The sequence below is a fragment of the Carcharodon carcharias genome, chromosome 20 (assembly GCF_017639515.1).
Source record: "Carcharodon carcharias isolate sCarCar2 chromosome 20, sCarCar2.pri, whole genome shotgun sequence".
Lineage (NCBI taxonomy): Eukaryota > Metazoa > Chordata > Chondrichthyes > Lamniformes > Lamnidae > Carcharodon > Carcharodon carcharias.
In genome coordinates this window covers 35,381,875-35,405,918 of record NC_054486.1, presented here as the reverse complement: position 1 = coordinate 35,405,918, position 24,044 = coordinate 35,381,875, and the positions used below count along the sequence as shown (strand labels likewise).

General features: G+C 40.6%; 1 protein-coding gene across 4 annotated transcripts in view; it reads right to left on the bottom strand.

The window, feature by feature from the left end:
- ubr1 (ubiquitin protein ligase E3 component n-recognin 1) overlaps positions 1–24,044 on the bottom strand; it is a 197,207-nt gene that overhangs the window by 131,791 nt on the left and 41,372 nt on the right. For all 4 annotated transcript variants that reach the window (XM_041214122.1, XM_041214124.1, XM_041214126.1 and 1 more), the window contains 7 exons: positions 19,631–19,719; positions 18,584–18,682; positions 15,044–15,198; positions 9,068–9,167; positions 7,570–7,698; positions 2,660–2,852; positions 750–811 (listed from right to left, as the gene is read on the bottom strand). In XM_041214122.1, coding sequence (XP_041070056.1) covers positions 750–811; positions 2,660–2,852; positions 7,570–7,698; positions 9,068–9,167; positions 15,044–15,198; positions 18,584–18,682; positions 19,631–19,719 — 827 coding nt within the window. The remainder of the gene's footprint in view (positions 1–749; positions 812–2,659; positions 2,853–7,569; positions 7,699–9,067; positions 9,168–15,043; positions 15,199–18,583; positions 18,683–19,630; positions 19,720–24,044) is intronic.

Here is a 24,044-nt window from a genome sequence, read left to right as displayed (position 1 = left end):
AGAATATGCTACAAGATACAATGGCTACTGAATGTGACACCATTTTGGTATTCGAATTACCCAACAAACATAACAGCTAACATCAGCGATGTGGAAATTTAAATGCCTCCAGATTTAAAGTGGCTGTATTTTTTTTCCACATTTTAATGAATGCTGTAACTTCCTCACTCAAAACAAGGATTTAGAAAATGTAATTATAGCCTTTCAAAACATACCAAATTTAATCTTTTAAGCAACTCGAGTAACTCCAAGGTCATGGTGGACATATTTGTTTGTTTTCAGTTTCTATAGAGTGAAATTACAGAGGAAGAAGGTGGTGGGAAACAAAAACTATAAGTCTTTATGCTTTAGGCAAGACTTTCAATAATAAACTTACTCCAAATCCAAAGCTTTAGTAGTTAAATGTAGAACATTTATAGGCATGTAATATGTTTAATTATACATGTATCTTGGAGAACAGGCAGAGGCCATTCAGCAATCTGATTGCATGAGAACAAACTGGAGATTTCTCTGCTGTACTAAGCTTTTGGAACACAAAAGAAATGAATTCACACATTTGAAAACAAAAGCTGCCATTACACCAAGTTGATAAAATTAAAATGCCAGACTGCATTTTCAATAATTTAACAGCAAATCTCTTGATATCTAGCATAAATAACATTGTAAGATAAAGGATGGAGGATGTTCAGACTTTACAGAAGTACTTGAAATAGAGAAAAGGAAACTTATTTTTATTGCTCTTTACTTACTGGAGGCACAAACTCTTCTAACTTGTCAATTGCTCCACTCTTGTTTAGATGCACATGTAAACCTATAACACAAAGTAATGCATAAGAATCTGTTGAATAATTGTTATCAACAACACAAGCCAGCAAAATTGTAAGAGTTCACCTTAATACCCCAGAGAAACCAGCTAAATCAACTTGAATGTAGATTTTGGTTTGGCCAAATCACTGTCATAATTAATACAATTGCTACCACTTGCAGCAGCTACAAGCCCATCAAAACCAGAAGTTTTAATACTCTTAGGGAAAAAATGAGCGCGCAAATCTAGAATCTGGCAAGCGTTTTCCCCACAGTGTAAATGGCTTAAAGCATGCCACATGTTCACCAGGACACCTTACTAAAATCCAGTTACGATGCAACCCATATTGTGGATTTCCAGGCATTCATAAGTATTGAACACAAAAGTGTAAAGGTTGCCATGAGTTAGTACAGAACATATTGACAACTGTTGAGAAAAAAATAAAAACTGGGCCAAAACTATTATGCCCCTCCTTAAAACTAAAAGCACAAAAATAGCAACCATCTTGGAGTGTTTACAAGACAGTAATCTAATCTAAATTTGGCATCATTTGAATCCTTGGATTAAGTTACTGCCTTGGAAAGACTCCCCTATACTCCATGATTGTTGAGATTTCTACATACATTATTTATTTGTTTACTATAACTATCCAGAATATAGAAAGATCAGTGAACTTTATTATAAAAATAATGTACGTACGCAAGCGCTCACTGGTCCTGGACCTTGCATTTAACAAGCAGATACTGAGAATGATCAGAACCCAAAAGGCAAAATGCCACTCAGTTCATTCTTGCTTACATTTTCAAACAAACATTAAGATCTTTCCCAAGTCCAGTTGGTAAAGGTAGTATGAGCCATACAGGGGGGTTCCTAGTCTAATTTCTTGCCTTTGTTAGTTTCAGCCAAGTAGGCTGAAGTAGAATATAACTGTCCTAAACGCCTTTGAAAGAAGGATGGAATAAGAAAAATTAACCAGGGGTCCTGCCTCAGGGAGTACAGATGTGGTCATTGGTAGCATACTGAACATTCAATAAAGAACTGGTTAGGGGAAGATATCGCTGGGAACCACCATTAGCTGGCAATTTTCAAAAGTCAGGGCAAGGGGTATTGGTAGGTCAGTATTCATTAGCTAACGTGCAAGTCTTTTCCTACCTGCGAGTCTGTTGTATAGCTGACAATAAGGGAAAAACAGTCCAAAGTGTCAGAAAAGGGCCCCATACGCTGCACACTTGGATTTTGTCACTCAGTAAGACTGCTGCATTCGTGCTATAATTGTAATCCTAAAATGAACAGCTGGGTTTATTTAAAGTTGCATCTGTTGGAAACTGAAGAGAGTTGGAGAGAAACAAAATGGGCTACAGTGTCACTGATTAAGGATGAATGATGTTGTGGTCATGTCAATATCATCTGGAGTTAGGGGTTTATAAGGAACTGCCTTAAAGGGGAAGGGCGGAGTAGAACAAAGGGACACAATTTCACCATATTATCCCTTTGATTGGGATGATATTGACCTTTTGTACTTACATCGTTTTAATTAGATGTACTGTAATAATTACTCATGTCACTGTATTGGTTGTCCTGTTGAACTGGTCTACATAATCAACTGAACCAGCAATAACCCATTTTACACAAGAGTATTAACTAACTGCGCAGAGGATTTCATGCCAGCTTCACAATGCCCAGGTTAAAGGTTTGCTCTCTAAAAAGGTACACCAGACTTAAGTCCACATCACTCTGGAAATTAGATGGTTCCCCTCATTCTGCTACTGCATCACCGTGTTGTCCAGGATACTTTAAATCTGCTGCTCCCAAGTCATTACTATTATGTTAGTGAAGCAGTTCCCTTAAACCAACCTGCAAGGAGCCTGGATAGGGGAAGGTGGATACTGACAGGCTCTCGAGATACCAAGTAGCGTTTCAAGCTGATGGAATGACCACACATGGTCAGAGTGTTGAGTTGCTTCCTTGCATTGCGCTGATTGCACTCGTTAGAACACTGGGACAAAACACGATGGCACTCCTTGTAGGCTCGAAGAAGGACTTGTTCCTGCATGTATACATCAGAAATAAGGACTTAAGAAACAGGAGTTAGAGTACGCCCATACAGACCCTCAAGCCTGCTTCGTTATTCAGTAAAATTACAGGTGAACTTCTATATCAATTCCACTTTCTCACCCAGTCCCCATATCGCTCGATTCCCTTATTGCCTAACAAAATCTATCAATCTCAGTCTTAATTATGCTCAAACAGCTGAGCAACCAAAGCCCTCGGGGCTAGTGAATTCCAAAGTTTCATAACTGAGTGAAAGATAGAACTCTTTTTTCTAAACACAACCAACTTTGAAAATAAATGCAATTTCCTTTCATGCGAGTAAAATAAAGCAATTATTGGAGGACTGATTCTTTAAAGAGGCCGAGTCAAAGGGAGTCACTAGACTGTTGTCTCCCCAGTGGAATCCAGCTGTAAATACATTCATGTCAAGCGGGGGCTCTTTACTAAAGGAAAGCTGTATTTAGATAGTACCTTTCGCAACATCAGGGTGCCCAAAACAGCTTATGAAGTACTACCGTAACATATGAAACACAGTAACCAATTTATGCACAGTAAGCTCCCACAAACAACAACATGATAACGGCCAGATAATCTGTTTTAGTGATGTTGGTGGAGGGATTAATATTGACCAGTACACCAAGGAAAACTCTTCAATTCTACTTCAAAATTGTGCCATTGGACCTTTTATGACTACCTGAAAAGCCTCAATTTTACAGTTCATTCTAAAACAGTGCAGTCTTTCTTCAGTATAGCACTGGAGTCTCCAGCCCTAAATTTTGCGCTCAAGCATCTGGAGTGGAACGCTAACCTACAACTTTCTGACTCAGAGGCAACAGTGCTGCTACTAAACCATGGCTAACACTTTGAGATATACCAAAACAGTAATATCACCTTTTTGAGCCATACAAGAGCTGGATATCAAAATAAAGCCTCAATATTTTCTTGACGGGTTATTATTTGTTTCAGTCTCAGAGCTGTGTTTTGTACATGTTGTCAAGCGATAATTCTGTCTACCAGATATTTTTATAGCACTCCAAGGTAGAAGAACGTCTTCAAATCACTTAACAGGAAGGAGCAGAAAAATTCATTCAAGGATCCAACTGAACTGTGTTATGGTTGCATTACATGCCTGTTAAATTTATTAGGAAGTTAGAAATACACAAACAAATTCTGAGGCTATTCATAACTGGAAGGTTGATGTGTGACAATGGCTTATGACATCAAATCATTGTGTGGACAATGGAAAAATCCCAACACCATGGTCAAATGACAAAAACAGTTTATGATAAACACTTCACAACTGACTTTTTTTTTTGACTAGCCAGAAGTCTGGGAGTTAATCTGGGGGACAAAGACGACCCAGAGGGAAGAGATCCTGGGCCTGCAAAAGAAAGAATTCTGCCTAGGAAACATTGTAGGGACAAAAGTGGGGCTATTCAGTTTGGACTGGAAAAGCCATAAACTTTCAACCCCTTTCCTTCAGTGAACCAAGAGAGAATCTTTCAGGTCGGCAATATTTTAGTTACCAAGTTGAGGACTGATAACAGAAGTGATACTTTTGACCCTCTAATGATCTAAATGCATGTTGTATTTTTTCTTCTGTGCGCACATGGATCTTGTGTGGATGAGCAGATGTTGGTCACATTTACATTTTGGGTATTGTAATAAATAAACATTTATCTTTTCTTATGATTTAAGCTTACAAGGAAGCCTGTCCTGTGCCTTTTTTTTTTGAGTCTCAGTACTTAAGGGGTTAAAAACTCCAAAAAAATACACCTTGTTGAGAGGTAGGAAGAGGAGAAAATTATCCTACATCTCTCCCCTGTCCTTAACAACTGTCAAGCAGGTGGACTTTATGTAGAAAGGCTTCTGAAGGAAAGCTATGCAGCAAATTGAGAATAGCCTGTGACATACGTGAGAAGATAAAGTGGGTCCAGACCGTGGAGTGTTTTAACAACAGGATTTGAGGACTTTGAAATCAGTGTTTTGGGAGAAAAGGGCCAGGAGAGCTTTGTAATGATGGAAACATGGGAAAATTTGAGAGTTCAGGTGCAATCTGAGCACTGCAATTAAAGTTTCCACTTCTATTTTGAGTATTATTCCTGGGAAATGTAAAGCCAGTATCATTATCTAAAGCAAATAAAGTGGTCTAATAATGTGTCAAAGTTTGTTAACATTTTGTACCAAAATAAGGTTCGAGAAATTATTTGCTATCATTGCAAGACACAGCACAGGCATGACCATTTGGCTCATTATATGCCTTTAACAGCTCTTTGGTAGGGTTGTGCCAATGAATCCCACTCCTCTGCTCTCTCCTCATAGCCCTATTTGTTTTTCCTTCAAGAATTTATCTAATTCTCTTTTGAATGTTACTGCTGAATCTGCTTCCACTAGCCTTTCAGCCAGTACATTCCAGATCACAATTCACTGTGTAAAAAAAAAGTTTCATTGTCATATCTGGTTAAACCTCTGTCTTCTGATTATCGACTCACCTACCACTGGGAACAGGTCCTCCCTACCAACTCTATCAAAACCCCTCAAAATTTTGAGTTCCTCTATCAAATCTCCTCAATCTCCCTGCTCCAAAGAGAAAATTCAAGCTTCTCCAGTCTCTCCACATTACAGAAACTCCTCATCCCTGGTACCATTCTAGCAACCTCCTCTGAATCCTCCCCAAAGCCCAGATATGTTTCCTAAAGTGCGGTGCCTGGAATGGAAAACAATACTCCAGCTGAGGCCTAATCAATGTTTTATATAGGTTTTGCATAACTTCTTTATGTACTCTATTTGTCTATATTTAAAGCCAAGGATCAATTTGTCCTGACACTTTCAAAGATTTGTGCACATACATTCCCAAGGCCTGTGTTCGTGTACTCGGCTTATTGCAACAGCCAAAGGAACTTTGATATGATCCACTCAGACCACTGCTCGCTGTGTATCGTGCACACTCACAAATGGGCCTAAGACTCCCAGTTTTGGAGCTGAAAAGTACCCAGCATACCTCAAATTACACTCAAAGGGTAAGGTATCTCAAAAATTTGAGCAATAGGTGAATCTAGCTGTTGCTACTCTTCAGCAGTGACATGACTATATTTTCCACAATCAGGATGCTGCCTTCAAACCAAAAGACATTCTGCCTTCTACATAAATGAGCAATGTGATATTTGAATATCAGTGGCAGAGTGATGCCAGGTATGTAGGCCGTAGGTTGCAATGACTGGCGTATGGTATCAAACAACAGGTCTCTTCAGCTGTTCGTAACAAGTAGAAGGCTGACCGCACTCAACAAGCCAGTGCTTGCAAAAACTCAACATAATGTCTAACATTAGATTTGATTCTGTGATTGGGCATGCCTTGCTGAACAATCCTGAGTGTGCTAGGAATTACACTAACAACCAATTTAAGATTATCAGTTGGGCTCACAAAGGCTCAGTGCTTTCACCAGTGCTGCTTACATTAGATCCTGGGCATCACATGGAGAGACAGCATCACCAAAGTGCTGACCAGAGGCCCCTCCGGGACATCGGTGACAGAGAGACGACTAAGGTTGTCGGGACAAGTATTTCACTTCATGGACTTACGAACTTAGAACATAAGAAATAGGAACAGGAGATCATTCGGCCCCTTGAGCTCACTCCGCCATTCAATAAGGTCATGGCTGATCATCTTGTTTTGATTTCCACGTTCCCATCTAACCCTGATAACCTTTGATTCCCTTGCCTAACAAGAATCTAACTCTGCTTTAAAAATATTCAATGACCCCACCTCCACCACCTTCTAAGGCAGAGAATTCCAAAGTCGCACAAAGGAAAAAAACTCTCATCTCATCTGCCTTAAGAGTCCCCTAATTTTAAAAGTGCCCCTTAATTATGGACTCACCCACAAAAGGAAACAACTTATGCCCTGCCAGAGTGACAGTAGAATGGGTACTACCAGATGGAAGATGATGATGGGGTCTCCCAAAGAGGACCTGGCAAAGTACATTTATGGAGGGCCTTTAAGAGCAGAACACCACCTGGGCTAGGGCAAGAGATTGTAATGGACCAGGAACAATGGCGGAATCTCGCTGCCCATAGTCCTGCTTGGGACTGGCGGAACTAAGTCTAAGTATGTGGGGCTTGCAATGTGGTTCACTTACATATGTTAGAAGCTACATATAATCATACGCAGGGACCTGTCCTCTGCAGGACAAAGGAACATGGGTTCACTAATGCCCTTTAGGGAAGGAAATCTGCCATCCTTACCTGGTTTGACTTTCATGTGACTTCAGACCCACAGCAATGTGGTTGACTCTTAAATGCCCTCTGAAATGGCCTCAAGGGCAATTAGGGATAGGCAATAAATGCTGGCCTAGCCAGTGATGCCACCATCCCATGAACGAATATAAAAGTAAACATTTGCAGGCTTTGCACCTTTTTTAAATTAAACAAAAGCATGGGGGACAACAGTTCCCTGACACTTTCTCCATGGCAACACCTCAACCAGAGTCAACTTGCCAACCAATCAGCACCCTTTTTTTATGCAGCATAAACTGCTGTTCCCTTGGAAAACTGACATTCTTGCTTCTGTCCTGATGAGTACAAAATGAAAAGCTTCCACAGCATGGCTCTTTGCTCAGCAATATATATCTTTTTCTTTCAGTGGCTGTGCCATAGGACCACATAGTAAGCTGCAAAGTAGACCTACTAAAAGTAATAATTCTCAATACTTACATCAGATGCACACCATTCCTGAACCATGGACAGGACACATTTTAGGAGCATCTGAATAGTGAACGCTGGCTCCCATTCAGGCTCAATCTCAAGATGTTGCCCAATCTGCCGGTTCACTGGCTCCATGTTCTGCAAACAATGCATTAAATGAACTATTTAAAGTTGCTTCCAAAAGAAAAATCTCTTCAACAAATTGCATCTATACTAAATCAACAGAATCGCCAAGCAGAACAAATTGGCACGTTTTACTAACAGTTAAAAATGGTAATCTGTCCATTCCTAATCTTGAATCACATTGGTCACAATAAACATTCAAAGGTTCTTACTAGGATATTCGAGTCTTCATAAATAAAGATCAGTTAGTGTGCAAACCCTTTTTGTACCAAGCTGCAAATGGGAGAAAATGTTTTACTACCCTTAAGAACCAATAGTGCAGTCCGAGAGTTATTTCCAAAAAATGTATCAACAGGAATCTTATGGTCCCAATTCTACCCTTGAACCTCATGATAGCTTGCCAAGGCACATTATGCAGCCTCACAAGAAAATCTTTGAGTAATATACCAGAGGGCTGCCAGTACTCAAGCAAGGGCAATCTCAGCAGAAGTCAAAATCTTACTGAGAAACAGATAAGAAAAAGAACAGAAGGAAAACTAAACCCAGACCATTGGGAGGGATTGTGATAGTACGCCAACAAAAGCATTTTGTTCTGTCACATCAGTTTCAGTTATATCAGAAATATCTTTTGGAAAAAAAAATGTGGAAAGTTAATATGTGGGCAATTATCTATAAATGTTTCTGGGGCTAGGACAATTCTGAGTTTTTAATAGTGTCAAGATTGCATCCACAACTGGGATGAGAACCCAACATCCATACCCATATTCTCTCTTCCACCCTTCAAAAATAATAACTTGCATTATATTGCACATAGATGGTCATCATAATAAACATCCTAAGGCACTCCACAGGAGCAATCTTGAACAAAATTTGACACTACATAATATTAGGACAGGTGAGGTAGGTTTTAAGGAACATCTTAAAAGGAGGAGAAAGAGGTAGAGAAGGAATTCCAAAGTCTAGAGCCTAGGCAGCTGGAGGCACGTCCACCAAAGGTAGAGCAATTAAAATCAGAGATTCAAAGGGGCAAAAATTGGAGGATAACAGAAATCTCAAAGGGCTGTAGAAGGTTACAGAAGTAAGGAGGGACGAGGTCATGGGGAGATTCGGCAACAAGAATGAGAAATTTAAGTCCCACTAACTTGTCCCAAAATAATTAACTGCATTCCCAGCTAATCAAGTTCTTGCAGCTTTGACAGACTATTAGCACAGAAAGAAAATTCCTTGTAACGGGAATACAAAATATCCCACATCTACCCACTAGCCTTGATAAATTATTTAGTGGGAATTGTTCACATTAAAAGCACTTCCTCTCAGTACCATTAATAACTTCATAAATCTGCAACATTAAGAACAGTGCAACTGAAGTTTTACTGTTAGTTACCTGCATAGATTTTAAAAGCCTCAGAAAAGCTTTAAAACCTTCGAGGAAATGTTCTCTCTGTCTATCTGTCCACAGAGGTGGTTTGCTGATCAAAACATATCTGCAAAGAAGAGGGGAGAAAAAGAAGAAAAATTGCACTACTGTGGAGAAACTATGCTAAATAAGGAGGGAACAACAAAGTACATCTAACTTTAAAACATAGCATTATTTGAGAATGTAGAGCACAGACACAAGTCTTTCAGCCAACTTGTTCGTGGTAGATTTTATGTTCCACCTGAGACTCCTCCCACTCTTCTTCATTTCATTCCATCAGTAAAACCTTCCATTCAATTCTCTCTCATCTGTATATTTAGTTTCCTCTTAAATACATCAATGCTATTCACCTCAACCTATCAATGTGGCAGCAAACTTGAATTGACCAAGTCAATGATTTACCCCTTGAGCTGGAGAAATTACTTGTGCAAAGCCACATTCTGCCATGCTGCAGTGAAAGTCATTGATAGGCCTGCAAAGTAATTGCAGCCACCAAATGAATTGTTTTGACCCATCTTGAAGCTATGCTGATCTTTAGAATATATTTTTTAAACTATACAAGTGATATTGGGCACTGACTGGTGGATTAGCCTTGCACCTCAAGAAACTGGATTGGAATCCAGTTCAAACTGATGGGTAGAACCTGCCCCCTCCCCAAAATTTAAGCTGCCCAAACTCTCTCACTACTGCACCAGAGCTTACAATTAAAACTATCCATAAATCACCACAAATAGGCAATCTCATTCTAAAGCCCATGATACCTGCAGGAATGGAACAAGTTCACTCTAGTGTTGTTTTCATGGTAGCAATAAGCATGAGCAAATCAAAAGAAAATTTACTCTAAATGGTAGGGTGACAGAATGTAAACTGGTTGGGACCTTGGCCTTTACTGCCTAACAATTTCCATGTTTCTAAATTTGTTGCCCACGCCTAATCTGAAACTGCCTGATACCAATACACAAATCCAAAACAAAAATATACTTCACTCTCCAGAAATGACAATCTAACAAGCACACAAGAAAAAATAGCAAGATTCTATTGGTAACTCAGTGGGTAAACACTGTACGTTATGACTGACCACAAGGACTACAAAGATCCCAGCTTCAAAGGAGTCTCGGCTGAATTCTTCACTGGATTTATTAGTGACTCTCGCTAATGACCCCTAGTTTAAGATCCTCCAGAAGTGCATCTTCTCTGCATCTATCCTATCAAGCACCTTGATAATCTTGAAGAGAATAATTTCATAATTAGCCGCTGAGCATCTTTGTTTGTCTCTAACCAATCCCTTGGTTTCCAACTGAGGTTAGATAGTGGCTTGCTTCCAAATGCTGTAATGCCGAGTTGCAACTGGACTTAGCTATTCCCGGTTGAGCAACGAAAGTGGAGACATGCTACATCTGGCATGTGTTTGAACTGGGGAGAAAAAAATAAGCTAGCAACACCATGGACAGTAAATGTTGGAAATGTCAGGAAAGGGACATGGTTGAGCTCGATTTCTTGCACATGAAGAGACTCTCAGGTAAGGTACTGGATAGGCAGACCAGCAGAATCATAAAATCGTAAACCCTTTCTTAGAAAAAGAAAAACAACAACTTGATTTTCTGTAGCATCCTTCATGACCTCAGTACATCACAAAATGCTTTCCAACCAATTAAGCACTTCTTGAAGTGCTGCCACCATTTTAATTTAGGAAATGCAACTGCCAATTTGGTCACAGTACAAACAGCATTGTTATGACCAGATAATCTGCCTGTGACATTCACTGATGGATAAATATTGGCCAGGACACGAAGGAGAACTTTGAAATGGTGCAGTGGGATCTTTTACATCCACTTGAGGGGGAAAACAGGTCTCAGTTTTATGTTTCAGCTGAACAACAGCACCTCTGACAATGCAGCAGTGCACTACTGCACTGAAGTGTCTGCATGGATCTTGTGCTCTAGAGTAGGACTTCTGACGTAGAGGTGAGAGTTTTACCAAAGAGCCATGGCTAACAGAACAACCACCATATCGATACATTGGCCATACATTTCTTAGTGGAGTTCAGTATCTTGATCTTACCTACCAAGCCCTGCGACCCAATTAAGCTGTTGATCATAATTTGGTAAAGGTAATACTTCCTGGCATCTGTCTTAAAGCCCTGGTTGATCTGAAAATAATTTTCTTGTTACCATCTCTATCACATTTTCATTTCATAAAGAGGCCTTTCAAAAGTTTTTTTTGAGGCTGAAAAGTCCCAGTTTGTTCATTCATTCCTCAAATTTCCACGTGACATGAGCAATCTCATTTTGCACTGCTTTTAGGACCTGGATATCACTGTAATGTTCTATCCTATCCATGGAGCTTGCAACTTCTGATCTAATATCCCAAAAGCACTTCACTAAGATGATTAACAATAAGTCATTCCCTCAGAGTTTAAAGTTGGTCAAAGGAAGAACTTGCTTTTATATAGCACCCTATCCCATATCGCAAAGCAACTTCATATACAATTAACTACTTTGGAATGCACTTTTGCAATGAAAGTGAAAGCAGTCGCTTTTGCAGACACCACAACTAATAATAAAACGAATAATGCATTTTTATATGTTGGTCAATGGATAAATATTTGCCAGGCCACAAGAACAACTTTTCTTCATCAACATAGTGTTTTTACCTTTAAACAAATTCTTAACCACCTGAGAGATCATAGTTAAACAGAACTGAATGACTGAATCTCCAACAATGCAACTGATCAGAGAAGAACTATGCCCAACTTGGTAACTTTTAGTAAGGAGTGGATAAGATATTAAAATGACAGTTGATTTGGGTTATCAATTAAAAAACCTACTGGATTTTTTGTTTTTGTTTTTAAAGTGTATCAGGTAACCAGACTAAGCAAGGTGTCCAGAGGTAATCTACTTGCACTGAGCCTTCCACCAATATAAACCTGTCTCAAGGTTCATAGTGAACTCCACTAATAAAATAAAAGCACAAAATGTTAGAAATACTCAAGTGGGTCAGGTAGCACCCATGGAGAGAGAAACAGGGTTAACAGCCCTGATAGTTAATGGGGTGTATTTTTGAAGCAAGGGGTAAGAGTTATGGTTGGGAAACGTGAAAGTTTTTAACTCCATGACCTGTGAGGTTTTTATCTGGGTTCCATGCCGGAAAGCTAATCTGACTAACAGGCTTGGCCGCCTGTCAGGCAAAGTATGCTCCAGTAAAGGCTGCATTTCAGGTGTAGCTAAGATAATTGGGAGCAGGGATGAAATTTATAGGTAAATTTCCTGGGTTTTCCTCTGGCCTCTGAAAGGGCACTTACCTTAAAAATCCAGCTCTTCTCATCTCTTGAGATTTTGAGGTCAGGGAAACAAAGAACAGTAAATAAAATACAAACCTTGATGCAATGAAAGCACATAGCCTCCTTAAAAGGGTTTCAAAAGACTGGCCCGCCTCTTGAGAGTGAATTGGCTGCCCACCCATTGTCCTGCCTCCAATAAAACCAGAAGTGGGCAAGTTCAGCGCACTGACCTATACCCCCCAGTTTTTTAGATGTAAATTATCCTGATATTTCAGGTTGATAACCTGACATCAGAACCATCAGGGGATTAAACTAAAACATTTGTATGTGGTAACAGGGCTCTTGGATAATTATAATTTGATTAACAAATCAATGTTGATAGTCCCCAAAAATAAATCATGTTTGACAAATCTATTAAGAGTTTTTGAGATTGTAAATAACAGGTTAGACAAGTAGAACCAGTGGATGTAATGTATTTGGACTTTCAAAAGGTGTCACACAATAGATTATTACACAAAATTACGGTTCTTGGGACTGGAGGTAATGTATTAGCGTGGACTGAGGATTTGTTAACAGACAGTAAGCAGATTATGAATAAACAAGATATTTTTGGTTGGCAGGCTGTAATTTTTAAAATTCATTTATGGGGTGTGGACTTCACTGGCTAGACCAGCATTTATTGCCCATCCCTATTGCCCTTGAAAAGGTAGTGGTGAGCTGCCTTCTTGAACCGCCACAGTCCTTGTGGTGTAGGTACATCCACAGTGATGTTAGGGATGGAGTTCCAGGATTTTGACCCAGCAACAGTGAAGGATCCGTGATATAGTTCCAAGTCAGGATGGTGAACGGCTTGGATGGGAACTTGCAGGTAGTGGTGTTCCCATGTATCTCCCGCCTTTGTCCTTCTAGATGATAGCGGTCATGGGTTTGGAAGGTGCTGCCCAAGGAGCCTTGGCGAGTTTCTGCAGTGCATCTTGTAGATGGTCCACACTGGTGCCAATGTTCATCAGTGGTGGAGAGTGAATGTTTGTGGAAGGGGTGCCAATCAAGCAGGCTGCTTTATCCTGGATGGTGTCAAGCTTCTCTAGTGTTGTTGAAGCTGCAGTAATCCAGGCAAGTAATTAGTGAGATATAGCAAGAATCAGTGCTTGGCCTCAACTATTTACAATCTAAATTAATGGTGTAAATCAGGGATAACGGTGCAATGTATCCAAGTTTGCTGATAAAACTAGTTAGGTAGCAAAGTAAATAGTGAGGAGGATACAAAAAGGCTGCAGAGGGATACAGACATGTTGGGTGAGTAGGCAGTATGGCAGATGGACTACAATGTGGACAAATGTGAAGTTATCCACAATGGCAGGTCAACAGAGAAGCAGAATATTTTTTTCAAAAGAGTGGGAAACTGGGGCCTGGATGTTTTCACATATGCAGGCACAGCAAGCAAATAGGTAAATAAATGATATGTTAATATTTGCGAAGAGATTGTAATACAAGAGTAAAGAATTCTTAATGCAATTATTTAGGGTCTTGGTGAGGCTACAACTGGAGGACTGTGTAGAGTTTTGTTCCCTTTACTTAAGGAAGGACAAACTTATCTTAGAGAAAAGCAACAAATGTTCACTAAAATGATTCCTGGAATGAGGGGAGTGTCCTATAAGGGCAAATTGAATAGACTACGATATTCCCTATATTCTCTAGAATGATTATCACATTGAAATGCAAAAATTCTTAAGGGGCTAGATAGGATAAATTCTGGAAGGATGCCTCCCCTGGCTGGGAAATCTAGAACATATGCCATCTCACAATAAGAGGTCTTCCACTTAGGACTGAGACGAGGAGAAATTTCTTCAGTCACAGGTTGTGGATCTTTTGAATTCTCTACCTCAGTGAATGCTCACTCATTCAAGATGTTCAAGACAGAGATCGACAGATACTTGGTTACCAAAGGAATCAAATTATATGGATATAGTGCAGGAAGAAGTTGAGGTAGATGATCAGTCATGATCTTATTGAGTGGAAGATGAAGTTGGAAGGGCCAAATGGCCTATTCCTGCTCCTATGTTATTGTAACTCAGGATTTAACTGATTTGTTTAAATAGATAATATATGTTTTGTTTAAGCATTATAATTTCTCAACTTCATTAAATCCAGATCCTTCACAAAATGCAGCGAATAAAACAGCAACAGAATACAACTCAGTTAAACAAAGGAGCAAAATACAACAATTTCTTCATTACACTAGAATTTTTGAGAGCAGCTGTGTGATCAAAATGGCTACAGAGTCGAGCACAACTACCAATGCACTTCCAGAACATTGTACACAGTTCCCAGTCATAAAAATGAAATACACCACTTAAATGAATTAAAGAATTATATTTGCACGCTTGGAGGGAATAATCTTTACGAAGACTCCTATGCAGCAAGGAGTTAACAAGAAAAACTTGTCTACAAAGCACAGATTGGAAATGAGAAGCTGCCACTTTGCTATGCGACTTTTGTTACATATATACAATGGTCCTAAATATTATCTGATCGCCAGCAAACCTTGTAAAAAAAATCAGGCTTTCAACATGTCAAGAAATAAACGACAACTTGAAAGTACACTGGCACCCAATCCATCACAAAAGAAAGGTGCCCAATCTGGAGTCTGAAGACACACTTACTTAAGGTCATACAAGACCATTTGTTTCCTGAACAATTTATCCTGGGAGTAACTCTGAAAATGAAGCTTGCCGTTATCCATGTGTTCAGACAACAGCTCGATTATGGTTTCGATAATGATTTTGAGAGCATCGTGTTCTTCAATCAGATGACGAGCCTGACAAAAATTAAAAACTTACTGTTAACATTCATTCAAGTGGAGACCAGAAAAAAAATTAAATCAGAACCTTTACGTTGTTACATTTTTCACCTTGGATGATGCACATAGAGCTAGGGAGAAACCAAAGGGTTTAAGAACATAACAAATAAGAGGAGTAGGTCAAGACTTCTCTGACAATCAAAAAGATCATGGCTGTTCTTCAACCTCAAATCCACTTCCCCCTCCAACCTATCAATCTCAGCCTTGATTATACTCAATAATTAAGCATCCAGGGCATCTTGTTGTAGAGAATTCCAAAGATTCCCAACTATTAGAATTAAATTTCTTCTCATCTCAGTTCTCTGGGGCCAACCCCTTATCCTTAGACAGTGCCCTCTAATGTTGAACTTCCCACCCAAGAGAAACATCCTTTCAGCATCTACCATGTTAAATCCTCTCAGAATCTTATATTTTTTAATCAGGTCACTTCTCATTCTTTTAAATGGTAGCGATTTGGGCCCACTCTTCTCAAGCATTCCAAATAGGGCAAATTTCTCATCCCAGGCATCAATCCAGCAAACCTTTGTTGCGCCCTATATAGGCAAGTATAACCTTCCTTAGGTATGGAGGCAAACTGTTCACAGTACAGGTGTGGTCTCACCAAAGCCCCGTATAATTGCAGTAAGACTTCCTTATTCTTGTATTCTAAGTCCCTTGCAATAAATACCATGTAACTTTGCCTTACTAATTGCTTGCTGTACCTGCATGCTAACTTTGTGTTTTGCATACAAAGACATCAAAATCCTTCTGAACGCCAACACTGACTTGTTTATTACCACTTAAAAAATATTCTGTTTTGCTATTCTTCCTACCAAAATGAATAACCCCAATTTCCCCACATTATATTCCATCTTCCACTTTCCTGCCCATTTACTTCACTATATTCTTTAGCAGACTCAACAGCTTATTTTCACCTAGTTTTGTACCATTAGCCAACTTGGCCCATTCATCTAACTCATTGATATAGAACGTAAACACCTGAGGTTCCAACACTGATCCTTGCAGCACCTGACCAGTCGCAGCTAGCTAACCTGAAAATGGCCTATTTTTACCTCCACTCTGCTTTCTGTCCTTTAACCAATCCTCCATCTAGGCTAATATATTATCCCATCCCATGAGCCTTGATCTTGTGCATAAAGGTTTCGTGTGACACATTATTGAATGCCTTATGAAAATCCAAACATACAACATTTACAGGTTCCCCTTTAATTTACCTGTTAGGCCCATTCTCAAAAAATCTAATAGATCTGTCAAACACAATTTCCCTTTTCTAAAACTCTGCTGTCTCTGCTTAATATTATGATTTTCTAAATCCCCCATTACATCTTTAATAATAGATTCTAGCATTTTCCCAATGGCCGATGTTAAGGTAACTTGCCCACTGTTCCTGGTTTTCTTTCCCTTCTTCCCTGAATAGCAGTGTTACATTTACAACCTTCCAATCCCTTGGGATCATTCCAGAATCTATGAAATTTTGGAAGATCACAACCAGTACATTCACTATCTCTGTAGCCATCTATTTTAGAACCCGAGGATGTGGGTCATCAGATCCAGGAGCTGTCAGCTTTTAACCCCATTAATTTTTCTAGTTTTTTTTTCTTTACCAACATTAATTACTTTAAGTTCCTCAATCTCGTTAGATCCTTGGTTTCCCACCACTTCTGGTTTGTTTTTTATGTCCTCTACTGTGAAGACAGGCAAAATATTTGTTTGTCTTTGCCTTTTCCTTACTCTTGCATTATCACTTTCCCCTTCGGAGCCTCTCAGGGACAAAATTTATACTCTTTTTTAAAAATTTATTCTTTCATGGGGTGAGAGCTTCACTGGCAAAGCCAGCATTTGTTGCCCATCCCCAATTACCCTTGAACTGGGGGCAGTTGAGAGTCAATCACAATGCTGTGGGTCTGGAGTTACATGTAGCACAAACCAGGTTAAGGGTGGCAGATTTCCTCCCCTAAAGGGCATTTGTGAACCAGATGGGTTTTTAAATGACAATGAAGTTTCATGAACCACTCCTGAGGCTAGCTTTATATTCCATATTTATTAATTGAATTTAAATTCCACCAGCTGCTGTGGTGGGATTTGAACCCATTTCCCCAGAGCATTAGACTGGGCCTCTGGATTACTTGTCCGGTGATATTACCACTACACCAGCATCTTCTCTAACATCTGTCGAAGTTCTTGACATCAATTTTTATATTACTTGCTAGTTTACTCTCCCACTATCAAATTTTTGGACCTGCTTTGCTGGTTTAAAGTTCTCCCAATCCTCAGGCTTACTACTCTTCTCGACAATACAATAAGCCCCTCCTTTTAAACTAATGCTATCCTTAACCTCTTTAATTAGCCATGGATGGATTGCTTTTCCACGTGAAGATTTCATTTCTCAATGCAGATTTGTTGAGAATTATGAAATATTTATTTAAATATTCACTACTGCTTATGAAACGTCATACCTTATAAACTGATTTCCCAATCTACCTTGGCCAACACCACCCTCATACCCACATAATTAGCTTTATAAAACAAATTTAGTACCCTAGTTTCAGATTTAACCACATTGCTCTCAAAGATAATGAGATTCTATCATATTATGATCACTCTTCACCAGAAGATCCCTTACTATGAGATTACTAATTAACGCTCTCTCATTACCCAGGACAAGATATGAAGTAGCCTTTTCCCTGGTCAGTTCCACAACATATTGCTCTTAGAAAATGTCTTGAATGCATTCCATGAACTCATCTTTCAATCTACTATTGCCAATTTGATTTGTACAGTCTGTGTGAAGGTTAAAGCTCCCCCACAATTATTGCATTGCCTTTGTAAAAAGCTCTTTTTATTTAATGCTCTATCCAACAGCATAGCCACCATTAAAGGGCCTAGCAACCACTCCCACGAATGTTTCCCACCCTTGTTATTTTTCATCTCCATCCATACTGATTCTACTTCCTGATCTTTTGAGCCAAGGCTCTTCCTCAATGTCCTTGTGTCATCCTTTATCATCAGGCTATCCACGTCCCAACACTTTTCCATTTTGTCTGACTTTCTGAAACGACAAATATCCTGGAGTATTCAATTCCTAGCCTTGCTCACCGTGCAACCATATCTCTGAAATGACTATTGAATCAAACTCATTTATTTTTGTTTGTGTCATCTAGCTTGTTACAAATGCCTCATTCTTTCAGATTAAGCCAGAAAATTTAACATAGTATCATTGATTATCAGTCTGTTCAATCAACAGTCCAGTCATCACATGGTCTTCATTGCAAACATAATTAATGGAATTAATGTGGTACTTTCCATCCATTCTTCAGAACTGTATTGTACTCGTTCAACTTACCAGTGTTGGAACGGTGAATATTTGAACAGACTGTGCAGTCACAGAAACGTTGCGATCATGATCGTCCTCCACAAACTCAAGCTGCAGTTGCTTGTAATGCTATTGGGAACAAAGATAATCATTCCCTTTCAACCACACTGTAGAAAACTTCAGTGGCTAATGCACTAAGTTTAAAAATCTATAATTACATTACAAAGTATAAGTCATTAGGCCCAACAAATCTCTGTTCCATGCAAGATTTCTCTAAATCATCTAACCTTATAGGAACAGGTCATTCAGCTCCTCAAGCCATTACGTCTTCAATTAGATCATTACTCATCATCTACTCCAAATACACCTTGGTTCCATAACCCTTAATAACCTGACATAACAAAAATCTATCAATCTTGGTTTTGACATTTTCAACTGAAACCCAGCCTCGTCAGCTTTTTGGTGGAAAATGTTTCAGATTTCCCCTATCCTTTGTATGATTTGCTTACTGATATTATCCATGAACAACCTAGTTCTAATTTTAAGGTTATATGTCCTTGTTCTGAATTCTCCTACCTATCAGCATATTCTATTCTTTTCTCTGTCATGTGCTTTAAACGTATCTATGTTATTCGTTTCAACTAATCCCTGTGGTAGCAAATTTCATATTGTCATCAATTGCCAAGGAAAGAAGTTTCTCCTGAATCCCTCATTCGATTTATCAGTGGCTATCTTATATTTACAGCCCCTAGCTTTGCACTCCCCTACAAGTGGAAACACCTTATGTCTACCCTATTGAACCCCTGAATGATTTTAATGACAATTTCAAATTTGATGCCTTGCACCAAGGATTTCCCACAATTAATTTGCCTAAAACAGTGTGTTTATTTTTACTGTTGATTTCTCTCAGTGACCAAATTTTGCATTTTAATCCTCTCCATTTAACATTTAATTTTTTGTCTCTAACCTATACTCTAGAAAATCACTTTCCAACTCAGGGCTCTTGGGAAGGAAGGAAGGTCTGCTTCCAAATCTTAATCACTGCTGGGCTGTAACCAGGACAATATAAGCACTTACAGTGACAAATTCAATAGCAAAGAGCCTCTTGTATTCGGTTTCCATCAGCAAACTGCACACTATTAGTTCATGGAAGACTTTGCGTGCTCCTGCATTAAAAAATGAATGCATATTTATTCTGATTGTTCCTTGGTTAAGTCCATAGCGTTAAGACACTTCATATTTTTATACTTGTGCAATCTGTAGTAGTGTCAACAATGACATCTTGCACCTACCAAATACAAATCCACACTTGTAGTCATGGGCTGAATGGCCACAATATGATTTACAGTTGTGTGGTAAACCAACTACTGAATGAGTGGCATATGTCAGAACATCAAGATAAAGGGTTGGTCTGAATTCCCACATAGGATTCTGACCACAGCAGCATTAAGAATCATGTAATAAAGTCATGAAGAAAATGGAAAGCGCATTTCATATTTAGTGCCTTTACAAAGCGTCCTAGGCCCAACCATCTTCAGCTGCTTCATCAATGACCTTCCTTCCATCATAAGGTCAGAGGTGGGGATGTTCGCTTGTGATTGCACAATGTTCAGCACCATTTGCAACTCATCAGATACTGACGCAGTCCATGTTCAAAGACAGCAAGACCTGGTCAATATTCCAGGCTTGGGCTGACAAGTAACATTCTTGCCACACAAATGCCAGGCAATGACCATTTCCAACAAGAGAGAATGTAAACAACGCCCCTTGACATTCAATGGCCTTACCATCACCAAATACCCTACTATCTACATCCTTGGGGGGGCTAATATTAACTAGAAACTGAACCAGACTAGCCATATAAATACTGTGACTACAAAAACAGGTCAGAGGTGAAGAATCCTGTGCGAGTAACTCACCTCCCGATTCCCCAAAGCCTGTCCACTGTCTACAAAGCACAAGTCAGGATTGTGATACAATACTAAAACAAAAACAGAATTACCTGGAAAAACCCAGCAGGTCTGGCAGCATCGGTGGAGAAGAAAAAAGTTGACGTTTTGAGTCCTCATGACCCTTCAAAAGAACTGAGTAAAATTAGGAGAGGGGTGAAATATAAGCTGGTTTAAGGTAAGAGGGGTGGGGTTGTAGGGACAAGCAAGCAGTGATAGGAGCAGATAATCAAAAGATGTCACAGACAAAAGAACAAAAGAACAAAGAGGTGTTGAAGGTGGTGATATTATCTAAAAGAATGTGCTAATTAAGAATGGATGGCAGGACACACAAGGTACAGCTCTAGTGGGGGTGGGGTGAAATAAGACTAACAGAGCATAAAAGGTATAGATTTAAAAATAATGGAAATAGGAGGGAAAAGAAAAATCTATATAAATTATTGGAAAAAAAAAAGGGAGGGGGAAGAAACGGAAAGGGGGTGGAGATGGAGGAGGGAGTTCAAGATCTAAAGTTGTTGAATTCAATATTCAGTCTGGAAGGCTGTAAAGTCCCTAGTTGGAAGGTGAGGTGCTGTTCCTCCAGTTTGCGTTGAGCTTCACTGAAACAATGCAGCAAGCCAAGGACAGACATGTGGGCAAGAGAGCAGGGTGGAGTGTTAAAATGGCAAGCGACAGGGAGGTTTGGGTCATTCTTGCAGACAGGCCACAGGTGTTCTGCAAAGCGATCACCCAGTTTGCGTTTGGTCTCTCCAATATAGAGGAGACCGCATTGGGAGCAACGAATGCAGTAGACTAAGTTGGGGGAAATGCAAGTGAAATGCTGCTTCACTTGAAAGGAGTGTTTGGGCCCTTGGACGGTGAGGAGAGGGGAAGTGAAGGGGCAGGTATTGCATCTTTTGCGTATGCATGGGGCGATGCCGTAGGTGGGGGCTGAGGAGTAGGGGGTGATGGAGGAATGGACCAGGGTGTCCCGGAGGGAACGATCCATACGGAATGCCGCCGGGGGGGGGGTGAAGGGAAGATGTGTTTGGTGGCGGCATCATGCTGGAGTTGGCGGAAATGGCGGAGGATGATCCTTTGAATGCAGAGGCTGGTGGGGTGGTAAGTGAGGACAAGGGGGACCCTATCATGTTTCTGGGAGGGAGGAGAAGGCATGAGGGCGGAAGCATGGGAGATGGGCCGGATACGGTTGAGGGCCCTGTCAACGACCGTGGGTGGAAATCCTCAGTTAAGGAAGAAGGAGGACATGTCAGAGGAACTGTTTTTGAAGGTAGCATCATCAGAACAGATGCGACAGTGGTGAAGGAACAGAGAATGCGATGGAGTCCTTACAGGAAGCGGAGTGTGAGGAGCTGTAGTCGAGGTAGCTGTGGGAGTCGGTAGGCTTGTAATGGATATTGGTGGACAGTCTATCACCAGAGATTGAGACAGAGAGGTCAAGGAAGGGAAGTGTCAGAGATGGACCATGTGAAAATGATAGAGGGGTGGAGATTGGAAGCAAAATTAATAAATTTTTCCAGGACCCGACGAGAGCTTGAAGCAGCACCGAAGTAATCATCGATGTACTGGAGAAAGAGTTGTGGGAGGGGGCCGGAGTAGGACTGGAACAAGGAATGTTCCGCATACCTCATAAAGAGACAGGCATAGCTGGGGCCCATGCGGGTACCCACAGCCACACCTTTTATTTGGAGGAAGTGAGAGGAGTTGAAGGAGAAATTGTTCAGCGTGAGAACAGGTTCAGCCAGATGGAGGAGAGTAGTGGTGGATGGGGATTGTTCGGGCCTCTGTTCAAGGAAGAAGCTAAGGGCCCTCAGACCATCCTGGTGGGGGATGGAGGTGTAGAGGGATTGGACGTCCATGGTGAAGAGAAGGCAGTTGGGGCCAGGGAACTAGAAATTGCTGATGTGACGTAAGGGGTCAGAGGAGTCACGGATGTAGGTGGGAAGGCACTGGACAAGGGGAGAGAGAAGGGAGTCAAGATAACGAGAAATGAGTTCCGTGGGGCAGGAGCAGGCTGACACGATCGGTCTGCCAGGACAGTCCTGTTTGTGGATTTTGAGTAGGAGGTATAGAATACTCTCCACTTGCCTGGATGAGTGCAGCTCCAATGACACAAGAAGCTCGACACCATCCAGGACAAAGCAGGCAACTTGCTTTGCACCCCAAACACAAACATTTACTGCCTCCACCACTGAGGCGCAGTAGCAGCAGTGTGTACCATCTATAAGATGCACTGGAGCAATTCGCCAAGGCTCCTTAGATCGCACCTTCCAAACCCATGGCCAATACCATCTAGAAGGACAAGGGTAGCAGATGCATGGGAACACCACCACCTGCAAGTTCCCCTCCAAGTCACACACCATCCCTACTTGGAAATATACCGCCATTCCTTCACTGTCACTGGATCAAAATCCTGGAACTCCGTCCCTGACAGCACTATACTTGGATAAGCATGCTCCAACTACACTGAGGAAGCTTGACACAACCCAGGGCAAAGCTGCCTGCTAGGTCAGCACCCCATCTACCACCTTTAACAATCACCATCTCCATCAGCGTACAGTGGCAGTAAACATATATATGATGCACTGCAACACAGAATCTCAGTGCAGATGAGGCCCTTCGGCCCATCGAGTCTGCACCGACATTGACCAGGTCAATGGAATATTGACCAGGTCTTGCTGCCTTTGGACATGGACTGCGTCAGTATCTGAGGAGTTGCAAATGGTGCTGAACATTGTGCAATAGCACCTTTCAAATGCGTGACCTCTATCACCTATAGGGACAAGAACAGTAGGCGCATGGGAACACCACCAACTGCAAGTTTCCCTCAAGCCACACACCATCCTTATTGGGGACTATTTTATTGTTCCTTCACAGTCACTAGGTCAGAATTCTGGTGCTTCCCTCTTAACAGCATTGCCACCACATGGTCTGCAGTGGTTCAAGAAGGCAGCTCACTACCACCTACTCTAGGGAAATTATGGATGGGCAATCAATGCTGGTCCAGCCAGTGCCACCCACAACTCATGAGTGAATAAAAATACATTAAGGTTTAGATAGTCCGAAGCCCTTTTGTTCAAATCCAGATTACACAGAGGTCAGTTAAAAAGCAAAATATCTTTAAAAAGACAATTTAACTTTGTACTTCCAGACCCTCATTCCTCTAATGCATTCCTCCTTCCTTTCCAATTGTTCCTCCTGCTGGCTAAATTCTGCACTCTAGGATTCCCTCTTGTACCTTGCTGCCTCTCCACTTCCCTCCTCAAAACTCACCTCTTTAACCAAGCTTTAGGTTACCTCCCCTAAAATCTCCTTGAGTAGGTGGGCTTGATACAACGAAGAGAATGCTACCCATAAAATTTCCACAAGGAATGGCAACAAAGCACTGGCAGGGACTTAATTTTCCCGCAGGTCAAACTTTAAGCTCAGAATCAAAGCATAGAAAGATTTTTGGTCCATTGTGCTTGTGCTGGCTCTTTGAAAGAGATATCCAATTAGTCCCACTCTTGTGCTCTTTCCTCATAGCCCTGCAATATTTTCAT